The sequence below is a fragment of the Carcharodon carcharias genome, chromosome 23 (assembly GCF_017639515.1).
Source record: "Carcharodon carcharias isolate sCarCar2 chromosome 23, sCarCar2.pri, whole genome shotgun sequence".
NCBI classification, from domain to species: Eukaryota; Metazoa; Chordata; class Chondrichthyes; order Lamniformes; family Lamnidae; genus Carcharodon; species Carcharodon carcharias.
Window position 1 is genome coordinate 23,949,729 of NC_054489.1, and position 24,616 is coordinate 23,974,344.

At 37.4% G+C, this 24,616-nt stretch overlaps 1 protein-coding gene across 9 annotated transcripts in view; it reads right to left on the reverse strand.

Annotated features, from left to right (window-relative positions):
* Nucleotides 1-1,315: 1,315 nt before the first annotated feature.
* Nucleotides 1,316-24,616, reverse strand: part of hdac5 (histone deacetylase 5) — a 378,423-nt gene continuing 355,122 nt past the window's right edge. For 8 of the 9 annotated variants that reach the window (XM_041217570.1, XM_041217576.1, XM_041217573.1 and 5 more), the window contains 9 exons: nucleotides 18,840-18,895; nucleotides 18,091-18,178; nucleotides 17,617-17,736; nucleotides 16,032-16,129; nucleotides 13,416-13,534; nucleotides 9,206-9,339; nucleotides 8,676-8,760; nucleotides 7,375-7,528; nucleotides 1,316-5,082 (listed from right to left, as the gene is read on the reverse strand). In XM_041217570.1, the coding sequence (XP_041073504.1) occupies nucleotides 5,043-5,082; nucleotides 7,375-7,528; nucleotides 8,676-8,760; nucleotides 9,206-9,339; nucleotides 13,416-13,534; nucleotides 16,032-16,129; nucleotides 17,617-17,736; nucleotides 18,091-18,178; nucleotides 18,840-18,895 (894 nt within the window). In that variant the 3' untranslated portion in view covers nucleotides 1,316-5,042. Of the gene's footprint in view, nucleotides 5,083-7,374; nucleotides 7,529-8,675; nucleotides 8,761-9,205; nucleotides 9,340-13,415; nucleotides 13,535-16,031; nucleotides 16,130-17,616; nucleotides 17,737-18,090; nucleotides 18,179-18,839; nucleotides 18,896-23,580; nucleotides 24,033-24,616 lie in introns of those variants that run through there. The other variant, XM_041217577.1, reaches the window with a different exon arrangement.

A 24,616-nucleotide genomic window follows, 5' to 3' on the forward strand; every position in this document is an offset into this window, starting at 1 on the left:
GTTTGTCATCTACCCAAACTGATGTCATCAGCAATTATTTACAGTATTCCCTTGATGCCCAAGATCAGATCATTTATATATTAAGTAAATAAGATCTTGCACACAGAAGTACAAAAGTGTACTATACAACATTAAGTCTAAGTTGACATGACTTCCTTAAAGGCTCAGTGCCTCTCATTTATTCCTCTAGATGGTTGAATAGCTTGGCAAGGATACAAGATCGTATTGAGCTCACTATATATTCTGGGAAGCTGTGCTAGAAAACTCACCAAGTTTGGGAGAGTTCATTTTCAGATCTTAATTAATAGCATACTTGCTGTGCAACTCATTTATTGCTGTTTCTATGGACTGTTATAAGGGTAAGGGTACCCAGGGAAAATACTTTCAAAGTAAAACCCTTCTTGCAAATTTTAAAGTGTAAATCAATTTTCCAGATGAACAGAAATATTTATTTAAGTGCAGTTAGAGAGATAACAGTGTAGAAGAATCAATTTTTTCATCGGATTGGCATTTAGGCCAGCTTCTTGCTAAGCCTCCCCTGCCCCAAATGTCAGGTTTCCAAGTAGTCACTGGGTTTAAGCTTCTCAAGAGTAGGACATAGTTTACTATATATATATATATATATCTCTCCCCAACAGTAACATTTAATTCATAAAAGCAGTCCTATATACCTCAGCCAAAGTATTAAACTGTCATAATGACATTCAATGAATGCTCCATAAATATCATTTACCTAATATTAATCTATCAATAAGCTTACAATTTGAGCATCCAATTAGAGGTATTCACAATTTCCAGCTTTTTCTCCCTCCAATTATTATTAAGGCCCTGATTTCTGCTGTGATGGTTCCACTGGTGTTGCTGTGAACTGGTGATTCTTCAGATGTGAGAGCTTTGTGAATACAGATCATCACAGTGGGACGCTACCCTGTCAACACCTACATATACCTTTCCAGTGGGGTTACTGGACTGCAATTGAAAGTGGGAACCATGTACAATTCTTTCCTCTGTTTAGCCCAGGAGGGCTGAAATGAACTGACACAGCCTCATTGTTGCCCACTATAGTCTTGGGATTAAGAGTTGGACCTTCTTGTCTGTAGGCTGAAGAACTTATCAACATTTTAAAACAGTTTCACAGCACCACAAGTTACATACGAGTATTTTAGAGCCACTATCATTGCAGAAGCCTTTTTATTTAGCAGGCAGGAGTTTTTCTCACCCTTATGCCATGATTTAAATTGGCAGCAAATTAACCTTTGCTGAATATTTTACATTTCAAAAATGAATACATTAGATGATTGGAGACATGGACACATTTCGCCAGAAACAAATTAATTTATTTACACAAACACAAATGTTATAACATGATACAAAATACTGGACTCCAAACAATACAGAAAGGGAAGATGGAGTGAGAGAGGGAGAAGGAGATCTGAGATTTACATTAGTTTGAATGTGACAAAAATTATAAACAACTGCTACGACACAATACTGTTAATAAATCACTATACACACACTTAGCACTTCACCTAAGTACAGACATTAAACTTATTGACAATTCTATTAGTGACACTGGGTGGTGTCAATGAATACAAAAACAATAAAAATATGGTTTAAATGTAAATTTAACAATTTTTGTAGTTATACATTTGAAAATAAATTCAAATAGATTGTTGCCAACACAGTAAGGAAATGGTTATAGACAGACTGTTTCACCACATCGATACATCCATCCTCCAGTAGATTCTAGATAAGGGCTTTTTTTTACCTCATAGGAACAAATATATATCAAGGCAGAATAAAATAAACAGGAAAAAATTGTTCCATAGTCAATTATGATTACCAAGACTGTATTGGTGAAAAGTTTACAGCAACACAGTACATTTTAATAACACAAGCCATATCTGCACTCTGCTGTTATACAGTGTAATGCAAGCTGTTATCAAAACTTGCTTCTTTGTTCCTCCAACAGAGATATTTATTGTAATTGTAAATTTGAACACCAAGCTATACCCCAGTGAATAATCTAGCAGAAGGAGTTTTGGCGAAGCAACTTTTGCACCTGTAGAGAATCCTCAAGGGAAATAATGACTGTAGCTCTCCCAGTTAGAATGCTTAATGAACCAGGTAACTAATTTGAATGGCCTTTTCAGTTTTCCTTTTTAATATTGGATTTGATTCTGTTGAAGGTGTTTGATGGAACCAAAAATATTATGAAGCAAGTTCATCTATTACTAAAATCTACAGGATTGGCCCTGGAAGAAGCATTTTCCAGACACTAGGCACACATTGGAAAAAATCAATATTTGTACAGGAAACCCAGTTTCACTGTTTAAAACACATTACTTTCTCCATCTTACAGCTGAGCAGTCATGCTATATTCATCTTAAAACTGTATTTAAAACAATGTAACAGCACAATTTTTTGTACAAACATTAAGATCTGAACAAATAATTTAAACAACCTCCCATCTTCACCCCAATCTTGTACATTTATAAGGTCACCATGAAATCCACATTTCATTTCAAATCACACTAACTTTAGCTAAGGAAATCGTTCCTTTCATCTTGAAAGCTAATACGTTAATGCTGCAGCATTCTCATGGTCAGAAAAGCCCATCCAGTGGACCCCAAAATCAAAGCAACTTCTTGTTAAAACTTTCCATCACTTCATAAATAAAGGAATGAAAACAGGATTCAACTAAAACTAAGAGGAATGTACGCACAACTGTTAAAACTGGAATCTTCAACTGCGTTCCAGCTCAGACTTTAACATTACTATATCCACCCAAAGTCATTATTGAAAAAGTTATAGTATTTATCCACCCAAACAGCAGCAAATCTATGAATTTAAACAATATATTCTATATATACAATATTTATATTGTATGTCTTTAAGCCAGAAATGTAAAATATATTTTGTTTACTAAAATACATCAATACCAAGCTGCTGCGTGAAAAAAACACCATTTTACAAAATTCACGCCAATGTTGCAGATGGCAAGTAAAGCTTCATTTACTGTTGTGAAATGCATGTACTGCACTTGTATTACCTTCTATGGCCAACCCAAGTACGGCAGCAAATCTTTAGTTAACCTGTATTGAGAGGCCCAGCCCTTCACTTCAAACATTTACAGATTCACTGAATCAATCTTATAGCTGTCTGTCTACTGTTTACAACTCCTACCATGTACAACACAGGTCCAGTCTGTCATTCAAGGTCTCTTTGATGTTATTTTCTATTTGTGTGAATATTGGTTTAACAGCAGGACAAAGTCCACAAACATTCATTCAGTCATGGTGTCTTCTCACCTATTTCTTATCTAGTAACACATCTTTTTTTTCTACTGGTGAACCTATAAAACCTACCTCTATAACCTCTACATTATTGAATATTTACGGTTTTGCACAAACTAATTTGTGAAACTCCTTCATTCTTTTACCAGGGCCCGCAACTTGGTTTCTTAATCAACTATTTTACCATGTCTTGGATTATCTGCCAAGGTCATAAAAGGTTTTGACCTTTAAAACACTAAACTGACATTCTTTAAAATTTAGTGTGTAATGAAATGGGTGAAATCTCCCCATCCACTGTCCAACTACTTCAATCATTTGCTTACTGAGCTATCCTCTGTAAGCCTTTAAAAAAATCAATCTGTACAACTCAATACTGCATAACACATCTGTTCAGTCACACGAAAAATTATCAGGGTTATCAATTTGCTTCCATCTGGACATTAAATTTAATGCCACAATTTAACAACCATTGTACCCGCATTGTTAAAAGCCTGCTAGCTTAATTAGTTTGCTTTCTACCTTTAGAAAAGCATTAAGATAAAACATACATCATTAATGGCCTTCTTGATTGAAATATATGGACTAAATTCTACCAATTATGAGTTAGATGCTCAAATTAAACACTACTCTTTGTGAAGGAAAATAGTTAAAAGAACCTCTTAGAAATTCAGCTGAAAATATTTCAAAGTTAGACCTGCAGTCCAAAAAACTCAGTCTGGTTCTCCTTTCTAGGTGAACCACAATACGATAGCAAACAGCAGACCACCTTACCTAGCAGAAACTGCAATCTCCTTAAACAGGTATTAGGAGTAAAAAAAAAGACAAAAATAACAATTTTCAGAATATATAAACAAAATTGTATGAAAATTATATTGAGTTAACTTCTTTTAAATTTAAAGCTTTTAAGGTAACAAAGAACAAGGGAACCAAAATTAGGCTTCTTCAAACAGGAACCAGAGAACCTCAAAGGATATACACGACAATATTACAAGACTATTTACACAACTAAACAAAACAAAACTGATCAAGATAACAATTGGTCATCAGCAAATACACAAATAAAGTTTAAGAAATATTACAAAAAAGAAATAAATAAATCAAACCAAATGTTTATACAGAGAGGGCTACTGTTCATCATTGTGATTAAAAGTAGCTGAAGATTTTTCAATCAGGTGTTCATGTCATTTTTGACTATGTTCCAAAAACCAACAGCAGTATTTCACTGATGTAAATTAAGGCATTTAAAAATGAAGTTGTGAGTTTCAACCACTTTTTTTTTAAAAAAAGGCACAAATTTCCTTTCAATTCTCCTGACAAAATTATTATGCTGCTTCCTCTCCATCCCTTTTCTTTCCTGCTTTTCAACATCCTCTAGGAAGCAGGCTTATCAACTCACATAAGCATTTCAAACGTTAACATCTTACCACTGCACTTAGGCTAGGGATCTGAAATCAAAGCCTCAAGTGTTTTGTAACCTTAAACATTATTCTCCCTTAAGAGAGAACAGATGAACTTTGAAGAAATACAAAGCTGCGGTGTCCCTTTAAACTCTTCCAATTTCAGGTCTTCAAATACAGACAGATTGGCTAGTGAATCTAGCTTGAAGACTAGATGTTTTTCACAACAGTTCAAGTTCAATACAATAACACTGTCAGAGGCAGACAATGGACACTGTATGTCTGATAGACTTTAAAGGAGGTTACAAGAAAGATTCACACGGGTGACAGTAATATGACCATTGGCACTTTACATTGCTGGCTCTTCTTCCATTGGTTCATCCCCTTGCCTAAAAAAATAGAAAAATAAAGAACATGTACAAAAGTTCTTTCTAAATCTTACAATAGAAGTGCTCAGAAATAGAGATCTACAAAGTTTCAGACCACTTTTCTTTATACATTTTAGGGCACTATAATTTCGGTTCATTTTTTAAAATATCCCTGGAAATTTTACATATTTAAATAAATCCAGTTGGATCAGTGAGGAAAGTTAATATTTTCTGGGTGAATATCTGGGGAAAGTTCAAAACTAAAAAATAAACTCAGCATGGTGTATTCATTTACTCTTTTCTGTTAGCAAAAATGTAGGGTTTAAATTTATTTAGGTGACTTAAATAAATATTGTTAGATGACAAAGGAAGGAAGAACATAGATCGCACACTCTCTATGGGTAGCTAAAATGTTGCATAGAACCAAATTTTATGACAGTCAGAAATGGATATGTAAGGAATCATTTAGTCAGAAAATTCAATTCAGATGGAAATAGATAAAATTATTAGAATAAAATCTATTCCTCATAATTCAAATTTTTTTGCCTTAAAATTGTTCAGTTATCCAGTGACTTGGATTAATCAATGCAAATAAACAAAGTGGGACTGTAATGCTGAAACAACAATGATCAGATTACATTTAAGTAATTCTGAATTATGAGTTCTAAACTGTATTTTAACCCCCAGAATTAATTAAAAAGAACAGAAAATGAAGATTATACAGATATATCTTGGCCAGGAACTGAATAAATTTAAGCAAGTTCTTATACTAAGGCTAATTTAGGGCTACTGTAGAAACTAGTCCAATGGCCTCACCCAGACTTGACAAACTTGCAGCTTTATAGCCCATGTGTTATGAGGTCAGGACCACTAGTTGTTTGAACATGGCATCACATCTGGAACTATCAAGTATTCTATTTATACAATGAAATCAGTGCTGAGCAATGCCAGCAGATATTAAACTTTAATATTTCAAAGTCAACTGTACTTAAACCATTCCATCTGGTGTAGGTTCTGACAGGTACTGAAACTTAAATGTATTGCTCCCCCCTACCAAGGAGCCTTAATTATTTAAAAAATAAAGGTTCCTGTGATAGCTCACAAAGGCCATATGAAAGGCTGAGCCATATGAACTAGTGAGATTCCAGGTTTGACCCCAGTCTGTTATCTGATCTCAGCAGCAGTGGCAATAGGGTTCAACAAATCAGCTGCTGTGTTTCTGGATCAGGGGGTGAAAAAAAAAGAAGCAATTCCTGTGCCTGATTGATGTTCTGTGACCAGTTTTATAAAGTGCAAGCGTACAAATATTGAATGAAGCTTGGATCAGGCATGGCTGCATGATCGCATGATCAAATAGACTGCCTATGTTGAAGGGTAATTGACCATTGATGAACTAAAGCCCAGTGATGAATTAATGCCTCACTGTGAGGAAGGCAAATGACAAAGTGACTATTGACAGTTCTGCAAATTACACCACTGTTGTGAGCAGTTGATATGGGGGTTGAAGGTTGAAACCTTCTAAAATTTGTCAACTATTAGTTGGTGTTTCTTCTAAGTCAAGCTGTAGATAATGCTTGATTCTGAAAGATAATGAGGTCACAAATCCAAAGCAGTATTCGAATCCATAAGCAAGATGTCCTTACAAAATCCCTTTCTATATTGTTAAAGCTATAGTGGTCACTGAAACATAAAATAATGTTTGAAGAGAATGTAGACATGCTGTTAATGAAGTGAGTGAACTATGAACATGGTTTGTCACAGATTTATCCCTAGATTTGACGGTGACTCTGCCATTTGGCAATGGCTTTTGACTTAAAACGTTCCATGTTTACCAAGCACATTGCTCATATGACAACAGCCATTTACTTCAGAAGCTGCCAGGAATCCAGACAGCAGAAGGCAGTATTACTGCCAGTGGGAAGACAATTTATACACTTATGCCATGCTGGGAGGAGCCCTACCATATTAATGGCTAAGGGCCACAGGCCATAATCATAGCTATAGTGATGTAGAGTCCATACCATTTAAAGTGTTGGCAAATCAAAAGGCAAACTCCCCTTGTACCTTACAGAAATAGTACTTTTATGAAAAAAGAAAAACTGGATGATGGGTTGACAGGTCTCAATTGCCGAGCCCTACCCAACTGCCTAATACAAAGAACAAATGGAATTAGTGAACAGATTAGCCTCAAATAGTCAACTTAGCAGCACCTCTTCCACAAATGATGGAAATAACCAAGTATACTTTTTTTGAAAAGCAAATGTGTTAATTACTTAATGCTACTATTCAAAAAAAAGTTTGATGACAAATTACCTGGCCTCTGGTTCAGAATTGCTCTGTGCGGTGTCTACTGACAGAGAGGCTAATGCTGTAACAGTTTCTGCTTCTTCTTTTTCATGCTTTTGGGCCTCGAGCAGCGAGTAGCCTACAGTGGAAGCATAGCGCTTCACCGAACTCCAGTGTTTACCTGGAAGTCAAATCACAACGGCTTGGAACATTTGTCAAATGTTTAACTTTAAAGGGACATATCTAACTCTAACCACTACATAGTGTAAGTTAATATCAAAGCAGTAAACAGATATAAAATGTGAGAACTGTGTGCCACGCAACAATTACACAACTATTCTTTCTCTGGTCAAGGTAGAGAAGGCAATTAAGAGAAAGAATGCAATCATTTCAGATCATAGCTAAGTCTGATCTTATTCTCAGCCAATCTTTTTTCACGTACACTCTCCAGAAATGTGACTCTCCTCTCTAACCCTATTCCAGGGGTGTTGAGGGAGAGGTCAACTAACTAACCATCAGAGACAGAAATCAAACAGAAGACTAATTGATTTTACCAACTAAGCCTTAGTGATGCCTTAATTCACAAATTGAGCTAGGACTGCATGGTGCTATCATTGCTGGTCTGGAGTAACCCAGGACCATTTTATAGTTGGACGAATATGTTCAGAGTCTCACCACAAATACAGTTCTATTTACTGGTGCTCAGGAAGCTGCTTAAGTAAAGCACAGATTACACCTCGGAGAAATGCTTCAATTGGAGGCAGTTTTGTACAAGACAATGAGCTTGTTCTGTTCACATTGCAGGGTCAATTTCAGGGCACTGGTAGCAACACTGCAACAACTGCCTGTGCACCTTTGAGACTGTTAAGCAACTGCAAACATGCAAGTACCACAAATTTAGTGGCTTTCAACAGTCTCTGAAATTGCAGACCAACAGAGGTCAGGAATGCAAAAATTCATATGGGCATGCTGAGCTCTCAGGGCAAATGACAATGACGTAAGTGGTTGTTTAGGTATGGGGAGAACACACCCCTTGAGGTGGTGCTCTGCACTGTGGGAGGCACTATCATTGGTTAATTTTCATGACAACACTGCTGCCCAACTCAGGACTGCAACTGTTGGCAGCGTTGTAATATAATGGCAGCATTAAAGAGGTGGCATTTTGGAATTTAGTGGTAAATTGGTTCAACTTAAGATTTTGAAATAGTTGATCAAGCACAGGGAAAAATAATTCACCAGCATTATTGTTATACAACCTTATGCACAAGGTATTCAATCATATCAACGTGTATTTAAGTAGTTAGGTTACATACAGCAAGACAACTTACTCTGAATTTCAATAACTTTTTCTAGTGATGCTACAGCATTTGCATTGGGTTTTTGTTGAAGTATTTCTTGCGGAAGAGGATCAAGCTGGCAAGTAAAAATTAATAATGCACATTATAAACACACACATTAGTTACTCCACCATTGCTTGGAATTAAATAATCTTAAGTTTTATTTTCTAATTTCAGTAAGTGTACAAAAACCAAATTCCATTATTCACCTGTGATTTTAAGTTCCAAAAGCTATTGCTTCCTACTAACTGAATTTGTGATGCACTCTCACCCACTCAAAAGTCACAGGTAAGTTTGTTTACAAAACAAATAAGAATGTTATGGGAAAAAAATCAAATGTCCTAAAGAATCAATGAGAATTTAGCTGTATCACTGGAATATTTTTTAATGACAATATTACCTTTAAAGCACATTTTCCACTCCAGTATATCAAGCAAGGATTGTCAGTTTAGCACCTACGCCTGTTAAGTTGAAGTAATATGTTTACAGCATGATCTGGTTTTGATTTTGACTGCGCATACCTCATTACCCAGCAGGGCTGAAACGCAGGACTCGGATGCATCACAGATGGCAGTGAGATCATGTCCTCCTTCCAAAGCAAGAACCACACGTCCTGCAGCTAGCTTCATCAGCTGTTTGGTCAGGTAGCCAAAACCTGAGAGAGAAATGTGTATGAAGTACATAGGCTAACATTTATGGAGCAACTTTTTTTTTCTCATTCACTTTCATGGCATTCGAGGATGCTTTATATGGAAATACACCCCATCATTAAATGAAATCATGCCCTTGAATACAGTTTAGGATAATTAAAAACACACAGCAATGTAAAATTACTCTTCTTGCCTAATACTTTGAAAGCACATATATTTATGTACATAATGGTGATTTTGTTCATGTTTCGAACTTATAGCCCTTTATTTTGATTTGACAAAATCTATGATACAACTTGAAAGTCCTTTTATTATTTTGATTTTTTTGCTGTCTGTCAATTTGTTGTTGTTGACATCCTTTCATCTATGGAAGATGATGGACATGCAACATATAACCATTTCAGATGGGGTGTCTTCATGTGGCATACTTTGCTGATGGCTGAAGAGGCCAATCCTCCAGAGGCAGATTCCGCCACAAGTGCTGCACATGAAGCTTCCAAGTGTCATTGCGGGTTTTTGGTGTTGGTGCCTGTTGCCAGATTTAGCCATTGGTCATTGTGGTGATGCATGCCAGTCAATAGGAGGAGTTGCCATTTTCCTCTGTCATCAGTTAGTGACTCCCTGGTGTGATAATCAATGTTTAGGGCCTTCATGTCATGCTTACAAGCATCCTTGAAGCAGAGCTTTGGGCATCCCACTGGTCGTCTGGCTCACTTCACCACACAGAATCCTTTGGTATGTGACCATCTTGCATCCTGTAGATGTGCCCAAACCAACAAAACTGCCTCTGTTTGATGAGGGCTAACAAACTTGGGAGCTCTGCCTTTGATTGGACTGCTGCATTCGTGATGTTATCCTACCAGGATATATGCATAATGCACTAAAGATAGCGTAGATGGAAAATTGTTCAGCTTCTTTTCTTGATAGTTGTAAGTCATCCATGTTTCACAGCTATGCAACAAGGTGCTGAAAACACAGACTTATAAACCATCAGCTTGGTTCTAAGGCCCAGCTTGACGTTACTCCATGTGCGTTTCATGTGTTGGCCCAAGGTGGTAGCTGCTTTCTCTATGTGTGTATCAAGTTCTGCATCAAGGGACAGATTGCCTGACACCATGAACCCGAGATAGCAAGAATTTGATAATCATGTCCAGTGGGGTGTTATTTAGTGTGATACAAAGTTCACTTACAATCATATTTATGTAGGTGTTATGATGGTGAGCATATCCTGATAAGCTTTAAAAAATGCTCACATTGGTGAAATCTAATTGCCTTTCATATGCAAGTACAAACCAATTTTGGTGCACACTAATATTAATTTAATTTACTGGAAAGGTTTTCCACAAAATTAGACACTGTCTTTAAGCTTATTAGAAGTTCAACATTTTAGCTAATTATTGTGATTTGATGCTAAATGGTTATAAAAATAATTTCAGTTGTATGCAGCTTTCCTTTTAAATTTCTGTATAGGTCCATTTAATTTCAGTAGGCAAAGAGCAAATTAAATAAATATTAATTACAGTTAAATTGTGTTGTTTGAATTATATTTTCACTTTGTATTAGACACATAGTTTTATATAGTTTTTCAGTTTTACCACTTACAAATAGTCCACAAATTTGCATGCTGAAAGACAGTCGTCTTTCCCACAATTGTTTCCCACTAACATATAATGCTACAAACAGTATGAAGAATCTGGATGTCATTTAATTGTACATTTACAGCTGATTTAATGGAAAGATATGAGGGTCAAAGCTATCCAATATTGATCATGCTATTCTGATTTGCATTCCGTTTGTCACATAAGTATGCAAAGTTTACCTCAAAATTTGATTTGTGATAGCTTTTAAAAACAAGTTCTTAACGGTAAGTGTAAATAAAAATTAAAAGTTTCAATTCCACAGCACATGTAAAAGAAGAAGAAATAGTTCTGAAGTATTACACATTCCAGATTTCTAGATTTAAATGGGACTAGTGATGGTCTGTGTATTTTTGCAAGGGCTCCATTGGTATATTAAAACAATTCCTTCAAACCTTTTCTCTTTTAAAATTAGAAGAAAGGTAATGAAAGAATATGCACAGTACAAAGCATTACAACTTTATGAAATGAGCTATTTAATATTACAAAAAGCTATAATGTATGTATTAACCTTGCTCAATAGGAGTTAATATAAAATGGATAACAGTTTTGTATTAAAGCGAATGTTGCTAGCATCCTACTGGATGCAAATGGAAAAGGTTCAGCATTGCAAAGTACGTATATCATGGCATTCAACTAAGGGCTCTCTCTACAGCCATTTTTATATTGGCAATTCTTTAGGTCAGATTCTGGGAGATTAGCATCAATGAACTGGCTCCTGTTGATTATACAACTACATTGCAAAAAAAAAAGCCTCCTGAATCTGGGCTAAGTGAACTAGAGACTGTAGTGTAAATGGCAGCAACAAATTCACTTTTTTCTTTATTCGTTCATGAGCATCACTGTTAAGGCCAGCATTTGTTGCTTATCCCTAACTGCCCTTGAACTGAGAGGCTTGCTATTTCCCAGGGCAGTTCAGAGTGAACCACATTACTGTATATCTGGAGACACATGTCAATAAGGATGGCAGGTTTCCTTCCCTAAAGGGCATTATTGAACCAAATGGGTTTTTACAACCACTGATGATAGTTGTCATACTCACCGTTACTGAGACTAACTTTATATTCCAGGTTTATTAAGTGAATTTAAATTCCACTAGCTGCCATGATTTGAACCCATGTTCTCGGAGCATTAGCTTGAGCCTTCAGATTACAGGTCCAGTGACAATACCACTATGCCACCATCTCCCCAATGGTGGTGGCTCATGGATGTTAGTCTCCCAGATTTCAACCTAAACAAGCACTGTAAAAGCAGTTTATATCTGGAATTATGATTTAAATTTAATATTCATATCTTCTCCAGCTTCTCCATTATATCTTAGTCTATGCGTTGTAGTATTTTAACTTAAGATTTTAAAATTGAAGAAATAGTTGAATCTAAAAACACACATGCATTTAATTAATCATGCTTTTGTTTTTTGTGTGCTCAGTCAAAAAGAGGGAAATGGAATTACTTATTTATTTTTAAAAATGAACTTATACTTATCTTTGTTTGGTGCTGGTAACAGTTTTAAAGTAGGCCTGTAGGCTTAATTGAATAATTTCTAAGTTGAAAACTATGTTTTTAAAAATTTAGAGAGAATTTTAAAAAAGCAGGATGCAAAATAATGTCTGCAAAGGATATGTACAGAAGCAACATTCAGATTTTTAAAGCTGAAAAGAGAATTTAGTGTTTCAAGTACTGCGAGGCCTGAGACGTTAACAAAAATACTGAAATCTGCAAACTGGATTATTTGTACAGGTTGGAGCTTGGGCATGATAAAGGTTCTTATCACCTCCAAAAAAGTGATGACAATGATTTAAAGCAGCGTTTTTCAAACTTTTGGATGAACCACTACAAATGCTGACACATTCCTGGGAGCACCCCCACCTCAATACTGAAAAATATTTTCAGCTACCCAAAGGCAAAAAAAAGTGCTATTTTTGCAGAAAATATTTAATTTATATATCCATTCGTTCATTGTGTTTTGCCCTAGGGAAGATGCTAACAACTGAAGCCTCATACAAGATACTTACAAATTTTATCTCGGAGTACTTTCTCCTAGGTGAGTCACCAAGCCCAAGAAACTCTTTACAGTGAGAGTGGGTTGACCTGCACTCATAGGACACAAGTATTTCAATCCAGTTTTCAAAGCCGCCACTCTGGTTTCCCCATGCTGGGGTTGCTGGAGTAGGGCCCACATCCTACCCTTCAGGCTCAGGCAACCTCATTACCAATGAGCCAGTGGTCACTCTGTCTGGATATTAAGGCCTTTAAGGAAAAACTAGCAAAACTTGGAAATGAAAGGGTACCAGTAAAACTTGTCCAAACTGGTCTTGTATGTCTAAAATGGAACTTCAAGGTTACGAGTGCTGGTATTGCTGATTTTTAAGGATTTGAAAATTTTGAACTGGTTTTTCCTTCAAAGTAACTTTCAAAATACAAATTTTGGTGTTCCAACTTACACTTGGCTGTTGCAGAGTATCCACCAAGTGGTGAGGGGTGTCCTTCTACAGCATCAAACCCAGCAGACACCAGCACAACATCAGGAGAAAACTCATTGGCAATGGGCATCACGACAGTCCTAAAAAAAAGTCAAATTGCATAATATCTAACTGCAGATAAACCTATCCACTTCATATCCAAAGGCTATACGTGGCTATAATTGCAACAGCTGTAGGAAGCACTACTTAGTCTCTAGAATTTTTATTATTAACAGTCAAAAATAAAATCCTGCACCCTTTTCTAATTTATCTCACTGGAACAGAGTTTACTTACTTTTAATTTTTAAGTACTAACAGATTGTACCCGGTAGGTTTAATTTTTAATAGTTTTCAATTTCAGTCCATTCAGGTTTACAAAAGGGACACTGTCTCTTTAATGCCATTCAGGAAGCAGTTTGCTAAAACACAAGAATGAATTCATGCCCATGAAATGTTTGAACAGTAGGTGGCTGCTACTCACATTTAAGCGACTCTGGACTAACAAATAACACATGCCCATATGGTGTAAACTTTAGCCCAACAGCATTTATCATCAATTGCATTGGCACCATGGCATATAGAAAGCACATGCAATTCTAGAAATTGTGAGCCAAATGTACATTGTCAGACATACTGAAAACCAATCAGTTGTAAAGCAGATTCTTTTATACTTGTAGTTTTCAATGTAAGAGTTAATTCAACTCGTGCAACCTGAAGAACAAATCAATACTCTAAATGCATTATGCCGAATACTATGGAGCCATACAGTCCAGGAAGGTCCCAGGTTCAATTCTTGTTCTCTACCAAGTTAGTCGATCTAAATTATGGCAATGATAAAGAGACTAGAATTTGCCTTAATGTCTTCAAGCTTGGGTGGAAGCCAGGGGAAGGCAAGTGCAATGGGATTCTGTGAGGCCTTCAGCTTCCACTTGCCGTCTGACAAACTTTGCTTTATATTTTGCACATGTAGCAGTCCAGTAAGGACAGAACCCACCTTAGTTGTAATACCCTCCATGGTCATATAGGGCACACATTAAGAACCGTCACTGGGCAAGATTCTAACAAGCTGTCAGGATACATGGAGCTAAAACACGAGTTAACACCTTTAGAGAGGGGAGATCAAACCTATGTATTCTACTGTTGATTTTCATTCCATGGGATTTTGCTGTATATTAACAGATACAAGCAGCTCTGATAGAAATGAAGAAGATATTTCGATGGAGGAAATGAGTGCCTATGCAGTTATAATCATCCTTTCGATATAGGAAGCACAAAATACATGACAGCAAACACAGCGAAAGCGCGTCTTGCTCAGCTGGCCTGTAGGTTCCTTTCACCCAAGGACAACAAAATCTTGGTCACTTCTGGTCAATAAAACTGAAGCTCTGATGGCAAAAACAAGGTCCTTATAACAAGCAGTACTTTCAGGAACAGTAAAAATAGCAGTACGTGCATTGAGCCTACTGAAAATTTACAATAAACATTGTGAAGCTTAAGAAAAGCAGGTCCTTTAACTCAAGCAATTTAGATAAAGCTTTCTTGCAACAGTTCAAAATTATGCTGTAAAACTGCAGTTTGTCTGCCATCATTCTTGTCATTATTCAAGACCTTGCTATAAGTGTAGCAATGCTTGCACCTTTTTTTGTTTGCAAACAAGGAAACAGCAGACATATGGCCTTTAAAGTCAGTAAAAGTCAGCTGAACTCAATGATTGAAAACAGCACAGGGATAATTTTCTAACATCAAACAATGATGGCCTCAAAGACAGCAGCTGGAACTACACAAGTGTAAGAACGAACCTAAGTCTACAAAATTTGTGATATGCTGGGTATGCAAAAAGGAAAAAGGGCAGCCTTCTGGATTTCATTATATTCAATTATCTGATCCAACTCCAGCCTGACCCTGTAGCATGCAAGCAAGGAAATTTGGCTTCTAGTCTGTTTAGTGTTATGCTGCCTGAGGCTCTTGACCATTTCCTGGAAGCCCCCTTTCCCAAATGTTAGTTCCTTTGAATAAAATGTTTTCCTGAACACTATCATTTTTTTTGCCTGCACTTTATTAGATTTTTTTCCAACATTAACTGATTTAGGAAGTATTTATTGATAGTTCTTGTGAGAGTAAACTATTGGACTGGTACAGGTCCAAATACACGACTTGTACAACTAACAATCCCTGCTCAGCTACTCTAGTTAAAATTGCTGCAGTGCTAATTACATGCAGGTGAACACCTGAAGCAATATTCTAAGCCTGATTTCACTGAAAGTAAAATAATTATGAGGTTCAGAAAAATAACTTAATTGCTGCAATCAATCAATGTTTAATCCTCAGGCTTTTAAATTAAAGCTTTTTTGTGTGATGCTTAATGAATTTGTCTCCATTTTAATTGCATTATTTATTTTACTGGAAGATTGTTACATCCAGGGTGCTATGAATAAACAAAAGATGACGTCTAGATAATGTGGCCATGGGGGCTGGGGTGGCATTGTAGGGGCTGAGAGAAATGCACCAATGTCAGGTGTATTTATTATTGAGAAAAAGCATATTCAAAATTTTTCAGAAATGGTTTTCACACACTAACTCCATGTAATGAAAACTCACCTGAAAGCTGTCAAGTACTCTACATCTCCATTAGAGGGATCCACACCACCTGTCCAAGCAATATTGACATTGAATCCTACTCCAGGTCCTGTTCCAACCTTAAAGGAGTCATTAAACAAAATGAGGGTATCTGTTAACAAAACTTTAAAAGAAATCATAAGCAACAGATGCAATATTTTGTTTAATGTAAAATTTTGCTCACTGAGTATAATTATTCTTAAAGCTCCAAGGAAGACCATAATTTAAAATCAGTGGATAAATGTGAGCTCCAATGATGTTCAAACATTACTGCCTATTTCACTTATTGCTTTGGGCCCAACATTATGCATAATAAACTGAAATATAAAGTCAGCTACAAACAACCGGTTATATTTTTCTGGTAAATCTTCTTTTTATTTGTTCATGGGATGTAACTGTAAATGGCAAGGCCAGCATTTATTGCCCAACCCTAATTGCCCTTGAGAACAATGCTTTACTGAAGTATGTGAGGAAATCAGAGCATCCTCTGTAGATAGCTCAAATAAGTTGGCTAGAAACTTGTCTTTTCTATGTACCGGCGCAAGTCTACTGCTAAAAGGGATCAGATTCCCGGGGGTACGCAAATATACAAACAGTCGCACATTGTGCATCACAACATTGTAGTATTATGATATGCATTTGATTCTGGGCTTCTACTCCAGCTGTTACACTGGATCAGACACAAAGTTACTTGGCTGTCAGATTCCCACATTGGGTAAAGCTTGTTTGTGATGGTTAAGACCAAACGGAGCGAGATTTGGACACCCTATATTGTCGTTGACATGTCAAATTTAGGCCGCTTTAAGCTGAAACTCAATTTGCCTGAAAAACCATAATTTAAAATCAGTGGATAATTGTGAACACCAGTGACACTAGAATTTGTAGATGTCAGCATTAATTGTGACTGCAATGTCTGCATTCTATAAACAGGGGCACTAGTGTAATGACAACACAAGTAGCATTTGTATGTGAAGGGCATACAAACTTTGTGATTCTGGCACCAGCCATTCACATACACTATTGATCTGTGTAGAGGAGGGAAGTAGAGACTGGTGCTGTGGCAGCACCACACAGCGCTCCCACTCCAAGATCTGATATTACCCTAAATAAAGAGCATCTTAAAATTTTAACTATCCATATAAATAGTCAACATTGCTATATTCCACAAAATTTAAAGTATACAGATCTTAACAGATATGCTGCAACCTTTAAATAACTCATTTTCTTCAAAAAAGGCAATCGCATAATTATAGAAAAAGAATATCTGCAAGTTATAAATGAAATTAGTGCTTGTGTATTTACTAATTAAATACTCTGAAGATTTTACAGCATCTTGGATTTTTTAAATTAAAACTATTTTCAATTTATTCAAACAATAATTTTAATTATCAGTAGGAATGGTTCTTTGCCCATTTCTCAAACCATGTTATTTTAGAACATTAAAGCAGAAGGGAGCTGATAAACATAGGTTTTTGGTTGGGTGACGTGTGTTTTGAATGCTACCAATGAGACATTATACTCGAAGGGTTAATAAGCATCAAATCTTTAGTAGCTGGCAGTAACTCACTTCATCTGGGGCACCGCTGCCAGGAAAGAAATTTCCATCATCATACCGATGAAGAGAAATGTACAACACATTAGGGTCACTGTAAAAGGCTTGCTGCGTACCATTTCCATGGTGAATATCCTACAAGTAATGGAAACAAAGATATCAGTTACAAAAGCATAAAAATAAAGAAACATCTTCTTCTGATTAATTTCCTGACTCTTCTTACAAATTACTTTTTAATTAGCCAAGCCAGGTCACGCACTCTTTGTGTTGGGAAATGTTGCCTTAGGCTTTGAGAATTTAGATATTTAGATCTAAGTATGCCATAAGATTAAATCATTCCTTCAGAAATTCTCTTGAAGTAAAATTTAGCTTGAATACCATTGTTCTGTATCCAAAAACAGACATTAATTCTCAAACCGCAACCACCACAAAGAAGTCAGCTAATTTTTAATTTTGCTTATAATGTTTTTAGTAGAATGCAATACATACCCAATCGACAATTAAAATTTTTCCAACGTTAAGTTTTTGCTTAAGTAGTTTGGCAGAAATTGCCACTGAGTTGAAAAAGCAAAATCCCCTATAACAGAAAAATGGAAAAGATAGAAAGTAAATGTGATCAATAGGTAATGCTTATTACCTTGTTTAGCAGAGTAATAGATTATGTATTGACAAGAAGAAAACAACTGATTTAAAGATCATAAACATCAAATTGTCAAAGTGTACACAAGTTACTCTAAAAATTGTCTTTCCAATCTATTTTTTCTAATTATTAAAATACTATATTTCTAACAAACTTGCATTTAAACTTTTTCCTCAAGTTAAACTTAACTTTTTCAAGTCCATTTATTTCTGGTTTCTTAAGTGAGAAATAAACTGGACCTTTGCAATCCAAAATGTAACACTTTACATACATTCACATGATTATCCAGCAAAATTGCTTTTTATTTCACAATTGAATAATGGTAACATACGAACAAGAAGCAGGCCATTCGGCCCCTCGAGCCTGCTCTGCCATTTAATTAGACCATGGCTGATATGCTAGTAACCTCAAATCTGCATCCCGCCTGCCCCCGAAAACGAACACGTGTGCAGATATATTAGTTTAGCTCTGTGCTTGTATTGTTCCATGAAGACAATTTTTGTTAAAAGACGTCAGAAAGTGGTATGACCTTTAAGAACTTAATTTAAAATGGCCAATACATATATCATTGCTCAGCTAATTCTTGCCATGAACTTACATTGCAGTGGATTCTTCTGCATGATGTCCTGGTGGTCTGACAACAGCAAAACCATTCTGTGTAAAACAAAATCAGATGTAAATCCTCAACTTATATTTTACACAGATGTTAAATCTCAAATCCTATGAAAATTAATTTGCACACCCAACAGAGTCAGTTCCTACAAATGGAAAAACATCATGATAAGACCATATGATAAAAGGCACACAGCATGATCAATTTACGAGTTGATACCTATTTTCCAAATTAAAGTAATGAATCCTCTCGAATTGAAGGTATTTTCCCAGATGGTCCATTTGATCATTCCGTGGAATAAGATTGAAAGTCTCAGGTTTGATCCCTAGTTTGTGCTAAGCTCCTGATCTCAGCTGGAACTGGCTTTACTATCCCTCTGCTGGTGAAGAGTATGATGGGGTGGTGATGGGAGGGGGAAAACAGTTCATCCTCTTAATCACTATCCAATGGCTCCTGATGTTGAGTCTTTGCAGGGAGTATTGGTGGTGTAGCTTACCACAGAGGCACCACACACCTTTTTAAGAGGGATCATTGGATAGCAATCAATATGGGAAAGCCTGGTCAGTTCTTTTCATCCCAGCCCAGCTGATGCTGAGGTAATTATAGTGTTCAGTTCCAAAGAAGAGTCATATTGAACTGAAAATGTTAGTCCTGATTCGCTCTCCACAGATGCTGTCAGGCCTGCTGAGTTTTTCCAGCACGTTATTTTTATTTCCGATCTCCAGCATCTGAAGTATTTTGCTTTTATCTTAAGTGCTCTTACTTTTACCCTGTCTGAGATCAGCTAACTTAATATGGGCCAGGAACCAAGCCCAAGCCCATTTCAGTGTTAATCTATCTGAAGGTAAGAGTATGTGGACTAGTTTTATTCCATTTTCAGCAAATTAATTTTAACTGACAGTAGTATCAGATCACAAGAAAACTCCAGTATCAAACAAAGTATACAAGTGTCATTTAATTTGAATCGCAGTGGTACAAGTTTATTTAATGTCAGGTTATGGGGGAATACCCTGCAGCACTTTGTTATGTCTATAAACTGTGATTTGAATTTTTTTTTGCATTTCAGTGCAGCTGGCATTACCCATGGTTTAATTATACATCCTTTAATTACTCATAGAATTCATACAGCACATGATGTAGAATAACCATGTTCTCAATATAAATAAAAGCAAAAAAGTGAGGAAGGCACCGAGACGAGCAAATGTTCATATCTTCTTTTGTTGTTTGCCAATTACGCAATAAAAGCAGCTTGATTGGAGGGCAGGAAAACACCATTACAAAACACTAGGCCTCAGGTTTTGGGACTTGCACCACTGGAATGATGCAGCTACAACATCCCTGTGTGGTGCAAAAGAAAGAAATTATAGAGTAGCTGATTTATGCCATTAATTATTCCCGTTCATATTTTCCTGGAACTTCCACGATTATCCTCACCAAAAACAACTTAAACGGTTATTATAATTCTGGCCCATCATTAAAATCAATGGTAATTGCCATTTTCTTGCACTTCAAGTGATTTTCACGCCACTGTGACTGAAAAATAAGGTGCTGGTGGCATGATTTATTGACTTTAAATACACTCTCTGTTTGCACGGTCAATGTGATTTCCTGGACTGGTTTGGTTACTGGTGAGGAGGGTTGAAGAAGAATTTTAACAATTCCCACCACTGCCACCCCCTCCCCCGATTGCCTCCATTTATTTTGCCTCTCAACAGTGATTATTTGGCTACACTAGCATCTTGAATATTGAACGGGCTTGATAGATCAGCTTGTCTTCTCTAGTCTGTTATTTTCATGTTTGTCTTTAAATAACATGCTAATGTGTTTGTTGATCGGGATTTGATGAAAACCAAGTTGTTGAACCACTGCAATATCGTGCTAATAAAACTGTAATACTAACTATGCTTTTCTTTTAAGTTGTTTTTAAACTATGCTTCATTTTAAACATTATTTATTGCTATAAAGAGTGCTATTATTTTGGAACAGCAGTGGAAACACTTCCACAAATAAACTTTGCTGGAGCTACAGAAAGCTGTTATGAGAATATTGGTCCCTAAAGTCAATAAATTGAAGGACTCGGCTATGACGTTGGCCCCAGCTTTTACCCCATTAAATCAAACTATTCAGTCACACTGTGAAATGTCAATTTTATGGACCTTTTTATCTAATAAAATTTACTCCACTTTTTGTTTAATTCTTTCATGGGATGTAAATATCGCTGACAAGGCCAGTGTTTGTTGCCCAACTCCAACTGCCCTTGAGAAGCTGGTGGTGGTGAACCCCTTCTTGAACCACTGCAGTCCATCTGATGTAGGTACACCCATAGTGCTATTAGGAAGGGATGCCAGGATTTTGATCCTTCAAGATTAAAGGAACAGAGATGTTGTTCCAAGATGCTTGGAGGGGAACTTGCAGGTGGTAGTGTTTGTCTGTTGCCCTTGTCCTTCTAGGTTCTACAGGTTGTGGGTTTGGAATGTGCTGTTGAAGGAGTCAGGGTGAGGTGCTGTAGTGCATCTTGTAGATGGTGCACAATGCTGCCAATGTGTGTTGGTGGTGGAGGGAATGAATGTCCAAGCCGGTGGATGGATGCTGACCAAGCAGGTTACTTAGTCTTGGATTGTGTCAAGCTTCTTGAGTGTTGTCAGAGCTGCACTCATCCCAGCAAGTGGAGAGTATTCCATCATACTCCAGACTTGTGCCTTATAGATGGTGGACAAGTTTAGGGAAGTCAGGAGGTGAGTTACTCGCCGCAGAATTCCCAGTCTCCAACCTGTTCTTGTAGCCACAGTATTTGTATAGCTGGTCCAGTTACGCTTCTGGTCAATGGTAACTTTCAGGATGTTTATGGTGGGGGAACTCAGTGAAGGTAATGCTGTTGAATATCAAGGACAGATGGTTAAATTCTCTTTTGTTGGAGAAGGTCATTGCCTGGCACTTGTGTGGTGCGAATATAACTTGCTACTTATCAGCTCAAGCCTGCCAGGTCTTGCTGCAAGCAGCTACAGACTGCTTCTGTATCTAAAAAATTGTGAATTGAAATAAACACTGTTCAATCAGAAGCAGATATTCTCATTTCTGACCTTAGGATGGAGGGGGAGTCATTGTTGGAGCAGCTGAAGATGGTTGAGCCTGGGATACTACCCTGAGGAACCTGGTGGGGGGGGTGTGTGTGTTTGAGATGATTGTCCTCCATCAACCAAAACCATCTTCCTTTGTGCTAGGTATTACTCCAATCCATGATGGGCTTTTCCCCTTATTTCCAATGACTTCAATTTTGCTAGGGTCCATTGATGCCACTCTCGGTCAAATGTTACCTTGATGTCCAGGGCAGTCACACTAGCCTCACCTCTGAAATTCAGTTCTTTTGTCCATGTTTGGACCAAAGCTGCAATGAGGTCAGGAGCCGAGACCCTGGCAGCATCCAAACTGAGCATCGTTGAGGAGGTTATTGCTGTGTAAGTGCCACTTGACAGCACTGTTGATGACATGTTCCATAATTTTGCTGATGATCAAAAGTAAACTGATGCGGCGGTGATTGTCCGGATTGGATTTATCTGCGACAGGACATACCTGGTAATTTTTCACATTGTTGGGTAGATGCCAGTGCTGTAGCTGTATTAGAACAGCTTGGCTAGGGGCACGACTAGTTCTGGAGCACAAGTCTTCAGTGCTACTGCTGAACTGTTGTCAGGGTCCGTAGCCTTCGCAATATTCAGTGCTTTCAGCAGTTTCTTGATATTGCCAGGAATTGAATTAGCTGAAGACTGGCATCTGGGATTTTGGGGACCGCAGGGGGAGGGTGAAGTGACTCATCCAGTTGACGCTTCTGGCTGAAGATGGTTGCAAATGCTTCAGTTTCATTTTTTGCATGGACATGTTGGGCATCCCCATCATTGAGGATGGGGATATGTGTGGAACTTCCTTCTCCAGTTTGTTTAATTGTCCAACTCCATTCACAACAGGATGCAGCAGGATTGCAGAGCTTAGATCTGATCTTTTCATTGATCTTAGCTCTGTCTATTGCATGCTGCATCCGCTGTCTAGAATACATGTAGTCCTGTGTTGGTGTTTCACTAGGTTGGCACCTCATTTTTTAGGTATGCCTGGTGCCGCTCCTGGCATGCTGTCCTGCACTCATTCGTGAACCAGGGTTGATCCCCTGGCTTGATGGTAATAGTATATTAACAGATATGCAGGGCCATGAGGTTACAGTTGCTGCTGATGGTCCACAGCACCTCATGGATGCCCAGTTTTGAGCTTCTGGATCTGTTCTGAAATGATCCTATTTAGTGCAGTGGTAGTGCTACACAACAGGATGGAGGCTGTCCTCAGTGTGAAGGTGGAACTTGGTATTTGCCCAATTAGACAAGCCTTGGGCTTAAGTGGAGCCCAAGCTTACCTCAGTTGAAGCTTTTTCTTTCCAATCATTATTTGTGAGGATGAAGATGCGCTAGGAGATTCCTCTCACTTGTTATGACCAGCTCCCAGGTGAGTTTCCCCCAATTTGTTATGATCCCCAATGAGGTACCCCCAAATTGTTATGCTCCTGGGTGAGGAGGGATGAACTGGCTCCCCTTCTTTATTCAAACCCCCCTCGATTGGTCGCAACAAGGTTAATTTAAAAAGGATCCCTTCCCTCGTGGATACCTTTTCCCACTCCAAATGTATTTATGTTTTAAAAGGAGCCAATTTAACCAGGCTGTCTTGAGTCAAAGAAAGGGTGAGTTTATTAGTTACTAAACATGAGAAAAAATAGTAAAAACGCAACAGACATATATACAGGTTAGAAATGAGAAATTGAGTCCAAAATTAGAAGTTAAAAAGATATACAAATCAGTCCTTTGGCTTGTCTGTGAGCAGTGGATGGTGAAACGTTGCGGCTGTTAAGTTGGGGTGATTCTGGTAGTGCTGACTTTGGCAGTTGAGCAGTTGGTTTGGAGATTCATAGTTCTGCAGGTTAGCTGAAAGTAGTTGTCCTGTTTCCTTTTCGACTGTGGCTTTGCTGACTTGTGACTTGCTTCCAGTAATCAGAGAGAGAGAGAGTTTATTTTACCTGCAAGCGCAGGGATGCCCAGTTGGTGTTCTTCAACTGTGACCTTCACAGCATCAGAACACCAGAGTAGCACACAGAACTAGGGTTGCAGATGGCTTTTTAAAAACGCCTTTCCTTGTGTATTCCTGGAAGGGAAAAAACAAACATGTCTTTCGCCCAGATCTGTTTTCTTTTCAACTCAGTTCATGTTCACAGTCTGGGATATAACTCAACAGGTGGTGGTTTCAGCTGACTTGGTATTCATTTTCCATAATTTCCACAATCACAGTAGATTACAGTTCAGTTTGCATGTATCTTTTCCTTTGAAGTGCCGCTGTCTGAAGTAGGCTGTGTCACACCTTTTAAGTGTGACATTCCATTCTCTCTGAGCTAGTTGGTTAAGTAACCAACAGAGGAATTTTCCATCAAGTGGTTACCTTACAGTCTCAGCCAGCTTTTGCGTGTATGTCCTTTTTTCAAAAAACATATGTCTTACTTAAAAGTTCAATATGTCCAGAAGTAATTCAGGGATAGTCATGACACACTATATTTACCGGGTAAGCCCCGTTCCCCCAACCCTCCAAAGAGGTGAAACACTTTGCATTGAACGCTGTCATTTAATGGTTGGGAGACAGAAGGTAATATTACTTACGGTTCGCTAGGATTCTTACTGTGCCATACTCAAATTGGAAATGTTGCAAAATAAGTAATTATCAGCAAGATAATCATT